This window comes from Xyrauchen texanus, chromosome 25 (assembly GCF_025860055.1).
Source record: "Xyrauchen texanus isolate HMW12.3.18 chromosome 25, RBS_HiC_50CHRs, whole genome shotgun sequence".
In the NCBI taxonomy this organism is placed as follows: domain Eukaryota; kingdom Metazoa; phylum Chordata; class Actinopteri; order Cypriniformes; family Catostomidae; genus Xyrauchen; species Xyrauchen texanus.
This window is the reverse complement of record NC_068300.1, coordinates 14,250,245-14,264,402: the sequence shown is the minus strand read 5'-3', so window position 1 is coordinate 14,264,402 and position 14,158 is coordinate 14,250,245. Positions and strand designations below refer to the sequence as shown.

Below are 14,158 nucleotides of genomic sequence, written 5' to 3'. Positions count from 1 at the left end.
ATTGTAAAGTGTTATCAATTACTGTAACTAGTTATTATACATTGCAACACTTAACCTATTCATAGTTATACCCTAAAGAGTAAAAGAGAGTTACTGACATGTTTTTAAACCTTGTAGCTTTACAAGTGTTTTTCTCCATGTCTCAAAATGTACAATGATTTGTGTTCCTTTGCATTCTGTGCATTTGTCTTATAACCACTAAAAAATATCATATGGATGTTTATAAGACATTGTTTCTGTCACTTTATTTAAAGCATAATACACATTATACAACTACATATATGATAACTTCTGCAGATATAATTTGTTGTTGGTCATGTTGTAATGCATTATAAAATGTAACTTTGAATATGTAAGAATGTAATGGTTACAACGTGGTTACAATTATTTATGAGAAGTTAGAACATACTATACAAGTTTACAAGTTTTAAAACAGGTGTAGGCCTGCAAATTCAACATTGTAATATTACTATGCTGTCTTTGAATGGGATTAACATTATCCTGTGTTCAAACAACAATACAAAAGTACAGAATTCATTAAAATCAAAATGATTAATGGCTTTAATTAAGGTACACAAATAACACTACAAAAGGACAGAAGCTTCAATGCTACACAAACAGAAACCTTTATTGTCCGGGGGACAGTATGTGATGTCATGGAGAATCCCGCAGATGCTGAGGAGCAATGCAGCCTTAAATGAGATTTCTAAACAGACAACGCATGTTTTACAACAGGGGTTTCTTCACCTTCTGGACTCTCTGAACTCCTCCATGCTCTCAGTATTTATTCCTGATTAAAAAATGTTTTACTCCTAAAGAAATTAATTGTAATTTTGAAACATGTCCAAAATCATGAACACCAACATGAAATGAAGACTATTTTAATCTACATTGAGAGGGTCCCCACATGGGCACTGCCATGTTAGGATCACATGACAAGACGAATAGTCCTTACAAACATCTACAGATATCAGACTGAGCAGCCTAAATCCTACAACAATTTTACCATACAACATTTTCAGAATCTACATATCAGTAATTGAATGATTCTACATTGTCTAGAAGATGGTTGAAAAAAATAATAAACTAATTAGTGAAAATATCAAATCTTTACTTCATATTGTCAAATATATTAAATAATTAAAATCATCAGTTTATTTATAAAATCACATGAAGAAATTAAGAAATGAAGCTGAAGTTTTCCTCCACTCCTAATAAAAGGTCAGAGAGATGTGTTGATGTTTTTTCATTGCAGAATCAAGAGGCAGAGCCAGTGGTGTTACTAAGATGCCTTCCTAGTCATCATAGTTGTGGCCGTGGTGATGGTCATCTAAAGACAACATGAGAAGAAATAAAATTCAAATGAAATGTTTATGTACAAAACACTACCGTCACAATACAAACATGGTTCACATGAATACATGGCTGTCACATTGCTTTAAAAGGTGATGGGGAATTTCTTTCAAATCGATGACATATCAATCTAGCAGTAGGCTATAGAGGCTATGATTTATTTGTTTTGTTATATTTTTGAGTGGGAGGAATCCCAGGTTCGATTCCAGAATAATCTTTCTTTGTAATAACAGAAACAGAGAGCAGATGCTCTATAACAAGATCCACTGCTGAACACCAACAAACATGACAAACGTGCAGCAAACTTCAAAATCCATCGCTGACATCACCATTAACTACACTGTATCAAATTAATATTTCAGTTCCATTTGGTGTCTACATACAGTGGCAAGAAAAAACATGTGAACCTCTTGGAATTACTTGCATTTATGAATACATTTGTCTTAAAGGAGACCTAATATGCCCCTTTTTACAAGATGTATATAAGTCTCAGGTGTCCCCAGAATGTGTCTATGACGTTTCAGCTCAGAATACCCCACAGATCATTTATTATACCATGTTGCAAATGCCTCTTTTTGGGTGGAATCAAAAACACGCTGTTTTCATGTGTGTCTCTTTAAATGCAAATGAGCTGCTGCTCTCCGTCCCTGACAAAGCAATGGTCTCCGTGAATACAATCAGAGACAATGGTAACTTTAGCTGCATTAGCCATGGAATCAGCTAACAAGCACATTCGGAAAGGCGATTTGCAAACATTCACAAAATATAAAGTGTGATACATCTTCAGGTTGTAAAGCTGGGACACGAACAGTTGTTACTGATCCATGCTTGATCCTGCTTTATAATGACACTCATTCACAAAGCAGTCCAGTGAAAAAAGGATTTGCACAAACATATACACATTTCCTTCAAAAACAAAACTTGTCCACTGCGTCTTCAGTGGTTCTGATGCAGGGAGTACATGGAGACTCTTATGTTCACTTTTACAGCCAACAAAAGAACAATTATGACGCTTACGAAGCTGAGACATTAGTCTTCTCACTGTATCTGCTCCAGCGCGGACTGTGTGTAGATCACTCAGGGGAGGATCTATGGTAATAGGGTGGAGTCCGTCACCAGTCTTGGAAGACGCCTGCTCTAACATAACGTCATTTTGACACACTGTTTTTGATTGATAAAAATATAAGAAAGAGTGGGTGGACTTTTAACATTGTAGGGTGGTTGTGTACACACACTGCTGACTCACATTTATGTACAAACACCATGTAAAAGTTAATTTTGCATAATAGGTCCCCATTCAAATCTGGTTTCATCTGCTTTGAAGTTACACTAATGAACATACACAAACTGTTTTGCCTAATAACACACACATTTATTGAATGCATAATTCAAATATTCACAATGTAGGTTGGAAAAAGTATATGAACCCCCTAGGCCAATGATGTCAACAAAAGCTAATTAGAGTCAGGAGTTGGTAAACCAGGCATCCAGTCAATGAAACAATATTGTTGGTTTGGGGTTAGAGCTACTTCAACTAATAAAAAGCACTTTATTATTTCTGAGTTCACTATTCACAAGAAGCATCTTCTGACGTGGACCATGCCTCGCAAAAAAGAGATCTCAGAAGACCTACAAATTGTTGCTTTGCATAAACCTGAAAAGGGTTACAAAGTTATCTTGAAAAGCTTAGATACTCATCTGTCCACAGTTAGCCAAATTGTCTATAATGGGGAAGATTTACTCCTCTGGCTACACTCCCTAGAAGTGGCTTTCCAGCCAAGATGACTCAATGGAACACCACAGAATCCTCAATGAGGTTAAAAAGAAAACAAAAAAAACTCTAGAGTGACATCTAAAGACTTGAAAAAACGTAACTGTTTAATATCTCTGTTCATGAGTCTACTATACAGAAAACAGTAAACGTGCATGGTGTCCATGGTAGGACACCACGAAGGAAGCCACTGCTAAGTGCCTGAAGTTTACCAAAGATCACCTTTACCAAGATACTCCACAGCGCTACTGGGAAAATGTTTTGTGGACTGATTAAACTGAGGTTGAATTGTTTGGGAAGAACATGCAGCATTACGTATGGCATAAATGGGCACAGTTGCACAGTGGACAACACACACACACAAACACTTGCACGCACACACGAGCACTCACTCGCCACACCCACACCCACACACAGTTTGGTTTCCATGTTTTATGGGGACTTTCCATAGACATAATGGTTTTTATACTGTACAAACTTTATATTCTATCCCCTAAACCTAACCCTACCCCTAAAACTAACCCTCACAGAAAACTTTCTGCATTTTTACATTTTCAAAAAACATAATTTAGTATGATTTATAAGCTGTTTTCCTCATGGGGACTGACAAAATGTCCCCACAAGGTCAAAAATGTCGTGTTTTACTATCCTTATGGGGACATTTGGTCCCCACAAAGTGATAAATACACACTCACACACACACACACACACACACACACACACACACACACACACACACACACACACACACACACACACACACACACACACACACACACAGCACCCTGTAGCCATTAAATTATATCTCTTTCAATAAATCATATAAACAAGGCTGTTGCAAAGAAAGGTATAAAGCTTTATATACTACTAAAAGTACTCACATCCTTTTACACAACTGTATAACACCTCCAATGTTTTGTATATGTTAGGGCACCAATCAAGGAAAAGTAAACTTGAAGCATATAGGTTACATGTTTTCTTTCCATTACACCTAAAAAAAAATAAAAGAGAAACAGATGTTGGTATTACTTTTAAGTTAATTTTAGTATGATTGCATTATATGGATTAAAATCACTTTAACTGAAATAATTGCGATAACATTCTTGTGTATGCATGTGTTTAAATGCTCAGCAGTAGTACAAAAGTTTCAGGGTTTTGGACTGAGGAGAGTAGCAGAAGGAGGATGTGGCATCTCTCAGTCCATAATTTGCATTGTGAATGTAAATTGTACGATCCTCCTCTGAAACAACACAAAACGCATTTTAAACTACTTTATTAGTAATGTGAATAAGTAATGGTACTATCAGGTCAGTCGTTTTCAGATTAAAATCTGAAATACACAGTGAACAATAAATTTAATCTTACCACAGCCAATGGTACTATTTCGATTTTGAAATGTTACACTTTTTGCTGGAATTATATAGAACAGAAAAGAAGCCAAACAGATTGGTCAGTTATACACACAAGCCACCACATCAACCAAGACTCTAATAACAGTTGGAGAAAGAAAATAAAAGTTACTTACTTGCTGGGACACAGGTGTACGACACAGTCAGACATTCATTCCTATTTGAACAGTATTTGGAGTTCCCCTCACCAAAGAAACACTTCAGCTTGCTATCACATCTATGACACACATGCACATGAACACGAAAAAGTAAATACAAAGAATAATGCCTATTTTACCTAAGTATTTAAAAGAAAGAAATGTAGCATTTTGATGTCTCTTAACTTTTCAATGTAATACTTCATTCCATAGTCTTCAAAATCAGACCAGGTTGAGCTCGCTGTACACCCATAATTGGCTGCAAGCACTTTAAGAGTTCCAGGGTCTGTTGATAAAGAGTGACATTTCCTACATGTGATTAAAAAAACAAGTTTTATTCCTATTTATTTTTATTCTTGATTAAAACAGGTTTTACTCATAAAGAAATTAATTGTAATTTTGAAACATGTCCAAAAAGTTTTAAAAAAGTTTAAAGAATCATTGTAAAACATGCAAATCCAACATTTTAATAAAACCCACAAAAATCATCACAGGTGAGGGAGGTGGTCTTTTCTGAACAGGGGACGAGTTCCTCTAGGGAGAGACAAACAGCTATTTAGCAGTTGTGTAGCCACACTGTTATATTCCTACTTGAAAGACTAAACGTGAACTTAGAATTTGACTTTGAAAATGGATACTTGAAAGAGTAAAGTATTGAAATACGATTGGTCTGTGTAACTCCAACATATTTAGTAAGCAACACATTTACACATTCTGTATCTGAAATATAGTATCAAACTTATGTATCACAGTGTCAGATTCAAACTCACTTGGATATAAACAAACGTAAGACACTTTAAGGTATTTGTAAAATCCTGGACAGACATCACCGAAAGTGCTGTTCTCCACAAGAATGGAACAGTTCTGATTTCCATCACATCTATGACAAAAACAAAAAAACAGTGAATACAAAATACCAAAAGTATACAAAAGAAGTAAAGATAACATTTTATTGTTTCTTAGTTCTTTAATGATGTTTATTGTTCTTACCGATTGGCCACCAGACTGATGGATGTGTTCTGGGTGCAATTAACATTTGAGAAGTCTGGAGGATCTATTCCAGCGGAGCAGTTTGTGGAGTTTGTATTCCCAAACTTGGATGCAAGCACTTTAATGATTCCCTGGTCTGTCGATAAAAAGTGAAATAATTCATTTTATTATATGAAAATATTTTCTTATTTCTAATTAAGAATAATAGTAAAACATGCAAATCCAATATAATAATGAAACCCAAAGAGCTCACCACAGTTGAAACTGGCAGTATTTCCTTCACAGGTGACATGTTCCTTTACTGTTTGAGAGAGAGACAAACAGCTATTTAAGGTAGAGGTACACAATATATCGGTGCTGATAGTAGCTTTTTGGAAGTATCGGTTATCTACAAAAATCTATGCTGATTGTTGTCGATAGTTAAATGTATATATATATATATATATATATTTTTTTTTTCGTAAATTATTACCCATCTATAAAACTCATCTGGTGATGATATACGGTATATACAGAGACTGTTGTTCATGAAAATCCCAGGAGCTCAGCAGAGACTCTGTCATTTCAAAATAATAGTACCTGGTGTATTTCGGGATTGTTTATAGTTAAAAGTCCCACTTTATACACCAAATCTTAATTATTCTGGTTATTATTAGTATTTTGTCTACACATTACACTGCTTTTGGGATTTTATTCATTTTACAGCCTCATTGTCTTTGCCCTTAAAAGGAAAGACTCAGAAATGTTTTATCATTATATGAAATGAAAAAAAAACAAACTATTGACCAATTAATCGTTATCTGCCTTTTGCAAGTTATCGGTATCTGGAAAATCCACTATCCGTAGACCTCTAATTTAGGAGTACTGATGCCACACATTTAATGTTATCCTCTACTTGAAAAACTGAATGTGTTCTCAAAGTTTGATTTTGAAAATGTAATTACAAATAAAAAAAGGATTAGTCAGTAATAGTCAACTCCAGATATTAAGCAACACATCTATGTATCTCAAAGGATGTTTAAGACCACTCATTAAAGAAATAGTTCCCCCCAAATTTTCGTTCTGCCATTATGTGGTAGCTCTTTACGATGTGATTACAATTAATTACATTTTTCAGCTTTCCAGCTTCAAAAAGGATGCAAAAGTACCAATAAAGTATCATAAAAGTAGTCCATATGACTTGACCTAAATTCTAAGTCTTCAGAATCCATACGATAGCTTTGTGTGAGGAACCTGTGTATTTTCTGAAAATCTCAATATCCTCTCTTGCTCTTGATGGCGCATTCATAAAAGGAGCAATTTCCGAATCCATGAACAGAGCTTTCGGACTTTAAGTTTGAACACTTCAGTCCCCATTCTTTGTAATTGCATGCAATTAAGCAAAAGTTCTCATTTTGTGCCTTATGGAAGAAAGGAAGTCATATGGATTTGGAATGACGTGACAGGGGCATAAATGATGAGAGAATTAGCATTTTTGGTTGAACTGTATCTTTAAGTATAGAATTTTGGTTCAATTAGGTATACAACCATGTCAAATATATAACTCACTTTTTGGAAAACAAATGTAAGACACTTTCAGGTATTTGAAAGTTCCTGGACAGGGTTCACCAAAAACTGTGATGTTCACTGGTAGGGAACAGTTATCTTTTCCTTCACATCTGTGACACAATAAAAAAAAAGCAGTCGGTACAAAGAACAATATAAAAAAGGGAATCTAGTATTTTATGGTTCCTCAGCTCTTTAATGATTTTAACTGCTCTTACTGGCTGGACACCACATTGATGGATTTATCCTGGGTGCATTGAACATTTGAGAGCTCTACAGAATTTTTCCCAGCAGAGCAGGTTGTTCTGTCTGTACGCCCATAGTTAGCTGTAATCACGTTAATGATTCCATGTTCTGTTGACATAGAGTAACTTCATTATATGGATTAATAAAGATTCACTTAATTTACCATTATTTTCTCTTATGTTTAAAAGTCTGATTACATAGTTCATTAGATCACGGTGAAACATAATAATAGTGAATAAAGGTCTGAAACATGAGCTGACCACAGCTGAGGGTGGCTATTTCACCGTCACAGGTGATGTTTTCCACTGCTTTGACACCTGGAGAGAGAGACAAACAGCTATTTAGGACTTATGCCACAAAATTAAATGTGAGACTTTCTTGAAAGATTAGATATGTCCTTAAACTAATTTAAGGTTGTTTGGATTGCTTATTACACACACATTGTACATTTGACAACAGCATATAAAATCAGCCCCTACCATGTTGGCATAGTAGCACCAGCACTGAAAAATGTAACAGAAACATTTAGGATTTTTTATCTTTTAAAGTGTCATATTCTCAGCATAACATGAATTACAAAAGCATAAATAAATATGAAAAGGAATTTACTGCTAAACCTCGTATATTTACACGAAAGAATTTAGGAAGCACTTACAGGGAATCAAACTCAGCTCCCGTTGTAGCATGTTGAATGTGTAAATAGGTGAACAGATTGAAGCTCCTTCTGATAATGAATGTGAAGGTGAAATCTTCAGATGTATTAAGTCAAGCCTGAATCCTCGTTTTTTAAAGACAAACCTGGAACCAGATTTTTAAGGACAAGCCTGTTTATAAAGTTCAAATAAAAAAAAAAAAAATAATGTTTATTTATTTATTTAAAATAGGTTGGAATGGGTGGGACAAACTATCTTAACACTAATGGGAGGGGGCGGTACTTGAGATTTCAGTCAAGTGGGCAGGCCAGTCACTCTATTTTAAATGCCTGTACGTCATTTAAGTATTGAAAATTGTGCCTTGCGTGTCGGCATGAAAAAAATATTATAGTAATTTCTGAAATGGGACAGCATTGGAGAACTGGTCATTACTAAAATGTTGTACAGGTATAACACACCAAGTTTATAGAAAAAAGGATGCCATAAGCATAAGAATGTGTGCATCTTCTGTTCATTCCATTCATTTTAAAATAAAATACAATTCATTATTAAAACAATTATTATAATAATAATTTTGATGTTCTCTTTACATTTAGCAATTAGTTCTGTTATTGAATTATTCACCACTGTAAAACAGTTTGTGTTTTTTCAAACACATTATGATGTTTAAGAATATTGGCCTGTACTGATATTGTAAATATGTCACATTTTAAAAAAAATGGGAAATGTAATAAAAGACACAAGACTACCAAAGATTTTCTCTTTTAATGAGAATTTAATACAATTTTGCTATATTTAGATATTTAATATATTTATATACATTGCTATATATAATATTTATAGTATAATACAACATTACAAATTAAGGTATATGTCACCCTAATTTTAAGATGGACTAAATTTAGTCAAGTTCTTCCAAACAAGACTCAGTAAACCATTTTTTTATGCAGTTTGAAAACTTGTTTTGTACACAGGGGCATTATCGTGATGGAACAAAAAAGATATCCCCCATTCTACTAAAAGTGTTTGCATTTCGTTACGCTTCATTTAATGCACCTGCTCGTAATGGTCAAGTTGAATAGCCAAGCATGTCAAATAGACGTACATTTAGCCATGTAGTGCACATATTTTATCAGCTTTGTTGTTTTAGCTTTGTGGGCTGTATGATGATACCATAAATGTCTCTGTTTGTTTTTGTCATGATTAATTTGTTCACAGTGAATCAAAATCATTTAAAAGTATACAGGCCTACTGAAAAACCAGTAAGTGAACCTCATCTATCCAAGCTAGCAGTGTGTCAGCATCCAAAGCGTTGCACTCAGCAGGCATATTTTTGGGCAGTGTATGTGAGAGGAAGAGAGAGAGAGAGAGAGAGATTAAGAGTTGGGGGGGTTGCTTATTTGCTCCTTACTCCTCACCCATACATGTTTTCTGTTATTTTGTAGATTGGGTCATTTAAAAAAAGAGTTTATTTTATTTTCACATGCAGCTTCCTGTGCTTGCACTTTGGCGACCCCTTTCATTCTTGCTGCTGACTGTCCGCATTGCAGAAATAGCAGTCTGCCATTGTGACACAAACCAACATTAAACAAACGGGATGAATCATGACACTTTTGAAGTCAAGGCCTCAATTTTGAGTTTAAGGCAAATTGGCTGGGGAAAAACACAACCAAAAATGGGAAGTCTTCAGCAAAGGTCCTAGCTGAGATGGCCACCAGATGGCGCAGTGAGCCACGTGATAAGAATCACAGATTGATGGTCTCAGAAGCAGAGGCAACTGAGAATTGTCCTCCACCACCCAGATTGAGGTGAGTAAACGCGCCACCACAGGACCTAATAAGTAGCAGGAATTGGGCATTCCAAATTGGGAGATAAGCGGATAAAAAATTAAATTAAGAAATAAAATAAAAAAAGCCAAATATGGTGAGTGGATGATAACTGTTATGATGGTAAGTGAGGACCCAAAAGCGATGTAGTCTTTTAATGAAGCTCAGGGAATAATGTCAAACACAAAGTCTTCTCCTTGAGAGGAATACAAACAAACAGCCCGCAGAGAGGGCGATAAAAAACTGAACAAAACAAGTGCTTCCTTATATCCCAAGCAAGTCCATGGGCAACAGACAGGATAAGCGGAGATTAACACTTAGTGAGAATCCGACAAAGAATGCAGCGAGAGCAAGGGGAGAAATAGAGAACTTAATCAGAGGAGAGAGGGAACAGGTGGGAAGAGGATTAACGAGGAATTCAGGGGAGATGAGAAACAGCTGGAAGAGGAGGGAAGGAGAGGGAAGGTAACATATAACGATCAACAGAGGGCGGCAGAGTAGAGGGAAAGAACAGAAGTGAGACATACCAAGATAAGACATGACAATAACAGCACCATACAGTACAGGTTAAGTTAATCAAATCTAAAAATAAGATATGCCCCTCTGCCAAATATAGTCTATATACACTCTCATACTGTTTCTTAATAACTTAACACCATAACTTCTATATTTAGGGTCTAATATAAGAAGCATATTTTATCTTTGTCCTTGATTATTCATTTTCAGTTGATAGTTTATTTTATTTTGCTCTATTTTGTAGGAAGGTAGAAGGTATACTTTTTACTTTAGTGTTTTGTGTGTCAAAAAAATCTGTGAAATTGCTGAAGTTACCGCACTCGAGATTTCATTGCCTGTTACCTCCCCAAACTTGCTTAGTTGTGCAAAACCTTGGAATATTCCATTAAGGCCTGATCTGATTTTTTTGCTTCCATTGACGGTGCTGAAAATAACAGCAGTATTAATCATATCGGTGTTATAACAGTGATATATATATATATATATATATATATATATATATATATATATAAAGTTTCAGCATACTGAAATTGCCTAGTGCCAAGTCCACCCCTGGTTATTATACTGTACATATGTGGGAAAGTTATATGGAAGGAGTAGTCAGAGCTCCTGAAGAGGGATTTCAATGACATCTTTGAAACACTTGGGAGACTGAAAGTTCAGTCATTCATCAGTGGACCGCTCCCAGCCCAAGGACAAAATATTTGTTGTCTCGGTTGCTCAGTCTAAACACTTGGCTATACAAAACCTGCCACATGAGAGGACTGAACTACACTGATAACTTCAATCTTTCTGGAGATTGGCCTCCACACAAACAAACTTGGTGCAAAAGTGCTAAAGGAAAATATCCACTTCTCCCTCCTTCATCCATCTGCCTCCTTCATCCATCTGATACAGGACCCAATTCTGGACAAACAGAACGAGTCCCTGGAAAAAAGCCAAGGGATCCAAGATGACATACTTTAGCCTCCAAAAACACCAGATCAACAGCCCCTCTCACCACATGCTTTCTCCATCTCACCAACATCCCCAGATCTGAGTTTCTCTGAAATAAATGGAGGAACTAGTGTGATGGAAGAAAGCTCCCACTCCATTGCTGCAAGCCTCCAGATACAAACCAAATCAACAATCAAATAGCAATCCGAGATTGCTGTGGGGCAAAAAACAGATACTCTCAAGTTACTGTAGCAGCTTTAAACATCTGCTCACTTAAGTCATTTTTAGTCAGTTAACTCATCACCACCAACAAAATGGATTTTATGTTTCTAAATGAAACCTGTTGAGATAACAGCTGCAGTGCAACAGTCCTCAATGAACCAACCCCTCCAAACTTTACTTTTTTGAGTGTCTGTAGAGCTGTTAGGAGAGGTGGAGGATTAGCTGCAATATTTAAAGATGTCTTTCAATGCAAACAAATCAACACTTGTTGATTACTTGACCTTTGAATATCTAAGTATTGTACTAAATTATGCTCCACACATTCTATTTATAATTATTTATAGGCCTCCAAAATACTCTCCAGTATTTGTTGATGATTTTACAGAACTGATATTAGCAACTTCCTCTGAATTTGACTGTTTTGTTATTGCTGCGGAATTCATATAAATAATCCTGAACACAAAACTACAAAAGAACAGTTTTAAACACTTTTGATCTGACTCAGCATGTAGATGGACACACACAATCATGGACACACTCTGGATATGCTCATTAGTAAGAGTCTGAACATTTCATCCACTCTTATTAAGAATGTAGCGCTATCTGACCATTTCTGTTATGATTTCTCCGGCCACTGAAGTTACATCTGTCTCTGTCAAAAAGGGTACATAAATGAGAAGGCTATTTCTATGACACCAAGTATATCCACAGACTGTGTTGATGTTCTCCACGATAAATTCAACTCAAAAGTAAAAATGTATATTGATGGTATTTCTCCAATAAAAGGACAGGAAGATTACTCGCAGGCTAAAGCACCATGGAGAAACACAACAGCAGAAAGAAGTTTATTATAAAATCTATAAAGACAGCCTTCGTGCTTTCAATTTGGAACAAGATACAACTATGCAAACTAGACTTTCTTCTCAATTTTATGAACAGCAATATAAACAACACCTACACTCTTTTTTGCTACTGTAGAGAGACTAACCAGCACCCCAACACCTGTGAAATGCTGTCTGACAGCAAATGCAACGAATTTGCATAATTTTTCAGGAAGATCAATGATACTAAAATGGCGATCTGCTCATCCTCATGTTTGTGGTGGTTTAGACAGAACCAAGCATGAAAACTTTTTTGTGGCAATTGATGGCAAAACCCTGGAAGAAATAGTACAACATTGTAACAATTAAGGAAATTAAGGGATAGTTCACCCAAAATAATAATTCTCTCATCATTTACTCACCCTCATGCCATCCTAGATGTGTTTGACTTACTTTCTTCTGCTGAACACAAACAAAGATTTTTGGATCTTAGCTCTGAGCTTTTGGAGTTTTGGTCACCATTCACTTGCATTGTATGGACCTACAAACCTGAGCTATTCTTCTAAAAATCTAAAGTTTGTGTTCAGCAGATATTTGGGTGAACTAATTCTTTAATTTACTCACATGCCATGTCAATCAAAACCAGTATGAATTTCTTTATTTCATCAAATACTATAAATAAAATGTATTGTATATTTCTAAATGCTGTTGTCTCAGCCATGAACACCTACAGTCTATTCAAAGTGTGTTTGATCCATATTGCAAACAAAACTGGAAAAGCTCTGATCTGATTGTCTGGATTTACTCAACTTCTGTTAAAGCACAGAGCACACATGATTGTATTTATTTATTTGGCTGTGGGCCAAATAAATATGCTATTTCATTTCTTATTTTTACTTCAGGGAGTTTAATATTATGCATCATCTCATAATAAATCATTCCTAAATGACATCAAAAACCATGTTTGTGATTTCTAAATACAGGTAGCCTGCTATTAATAAAAATAGTTAGACTATCCCAACAGATTAGCCAACTTTTGTTTATTTTTTTTTAAATAAGACAAGACACATGTCAACATACAAAGCAAACAACTGGCAATTATAATTGAATTTACAAATTCTTAAGAGCAATTTTTGAAGGGGACACCAAGGGATTTTTTGTTGTTGCCATGTTTGCATTTGTATTATTTTATTTCTTACACAATTATTTTAAGAATATATCATTATATTATTTACAATACACATATTTTAATGATATTTCAGGGGGGGACAACCCTCAGATAGGGGGGGTCCTGACCCCCCCCCGCAATTTCCGCCAAAGCTAACGGTCGCTCATGGTGAAACGTAGATTTTCGAAGAAACGAAGGTTTCCTCTCAACTGCATCGTAAGGGTTCATACATTCCTCAAAGCTTTACAACATTGAGTACGCTGAGGCCATCTGGTGGTCAAAACGATAAAAAACACCTAAGAAACACTTGGTAGTAGTTGTGGTGTTGGATGAAAGAGGCAGGCTAAATACACATAAATTAATACATAATACATAATTATTAATACAAATTATTAAAAAGAAACATGAATAATAAAGAGAAACACTGCACAGAAGTTAAACACTGTGGTGCATGTAACAAAAACACATGTATTTTAATATTTTTAACATTGTACATTAACATTACATTGTAACATTGTTACATTACATTAACATTGTGTGTTTACAGTTTGTGTTGCATGAGTAT

At 35.3% G+C, this 14,158-nt stretch overlaps 1 protein-coding gene across 3 annotated transcripts; it reads right to left on the bottom strand.

The window, feature by feature from the left end:
• Positions 1-294: 294 nt before the first annotated feature.
• Positions 295-8,233, bottom strand: LOC127619203 (L-rhamnose-binding lectin CSL2-like). 3 transcript variants are annotated; one of them, XM_052092009.1, is made up of 15 exons: positions 8,107-8,233; positions 7,931-7,954; positions 7,712-7,768; positions 7,424-7,559; positions 7,209-7,318; positions 5,914-5,961; positions 5,661-5,796; positions 5,441-5,550; positions 5,151-5,204; positions 4,857-4,956; positions 4,650-4,750; positions 4,490-4,534; positions 4,265-4,364; positions 4,006-4,115; positions 295-1,330 (listed from the first exon to the last, which is right to left on the bottom strand). In XM_052092009.1, exons 1-15 carry the CDS (start codon positions 8,135-8,137, stop codon positions 1,296-1,298), a joined length of 1,197 nt encoding a protein of 398 aa, XP_051947969.1. In that variant the 5' UTR covers positions 8,138-8,233; the 3' UTR covers positions 295-1,295. The 3 variants fall into 3 exon arrangements, with proteins under 3 accessions (XP_051947969.1, XP_051947971.1, XP_051947970.1); XM_052092011.1 differs by lacking the exons at positions 4,265-4,364; positions 4,490-4,534; XM_052092010.1 differs by lacking the exons at positions 7,712-7,768; positions 7,931-7,954; positions 8,107-8,233 and adding an exon at positions 7,649-7,677 and having other exon boundaries at positions 7,424-7,576.
• Between the last annotated feature and the right edge of the window lie 5,925 nt (positions 8,234-14,158).

What these genes read in the sequence shown, in the direction of transcription:
- LOC127619203 (XM_052092009.1), bottom strand. Translation starts at nt 8,137, where the DNA reads ATGCTACAACGGGAGCTGAGTTTGATTCCCT. An exon ending in GGTGCTACTATGCCAACATG is followed by an intron (nt 7,769 to 7,930) that starts GTAGGGGCTGAT and finishes CTCTCTCTCCAG; the next exon opens with GTGTCAAAGCAGTGGAAAAC. An exon ending in ATCAATGTGGTGTCCAGCCA is followed by an intron (nt 7,319 to 7,423) that starts GTAAGAGCAGTT and finishes ATTGTGTCACAG; the next exon opens with ATGTGAAGGAAAAGATAACT.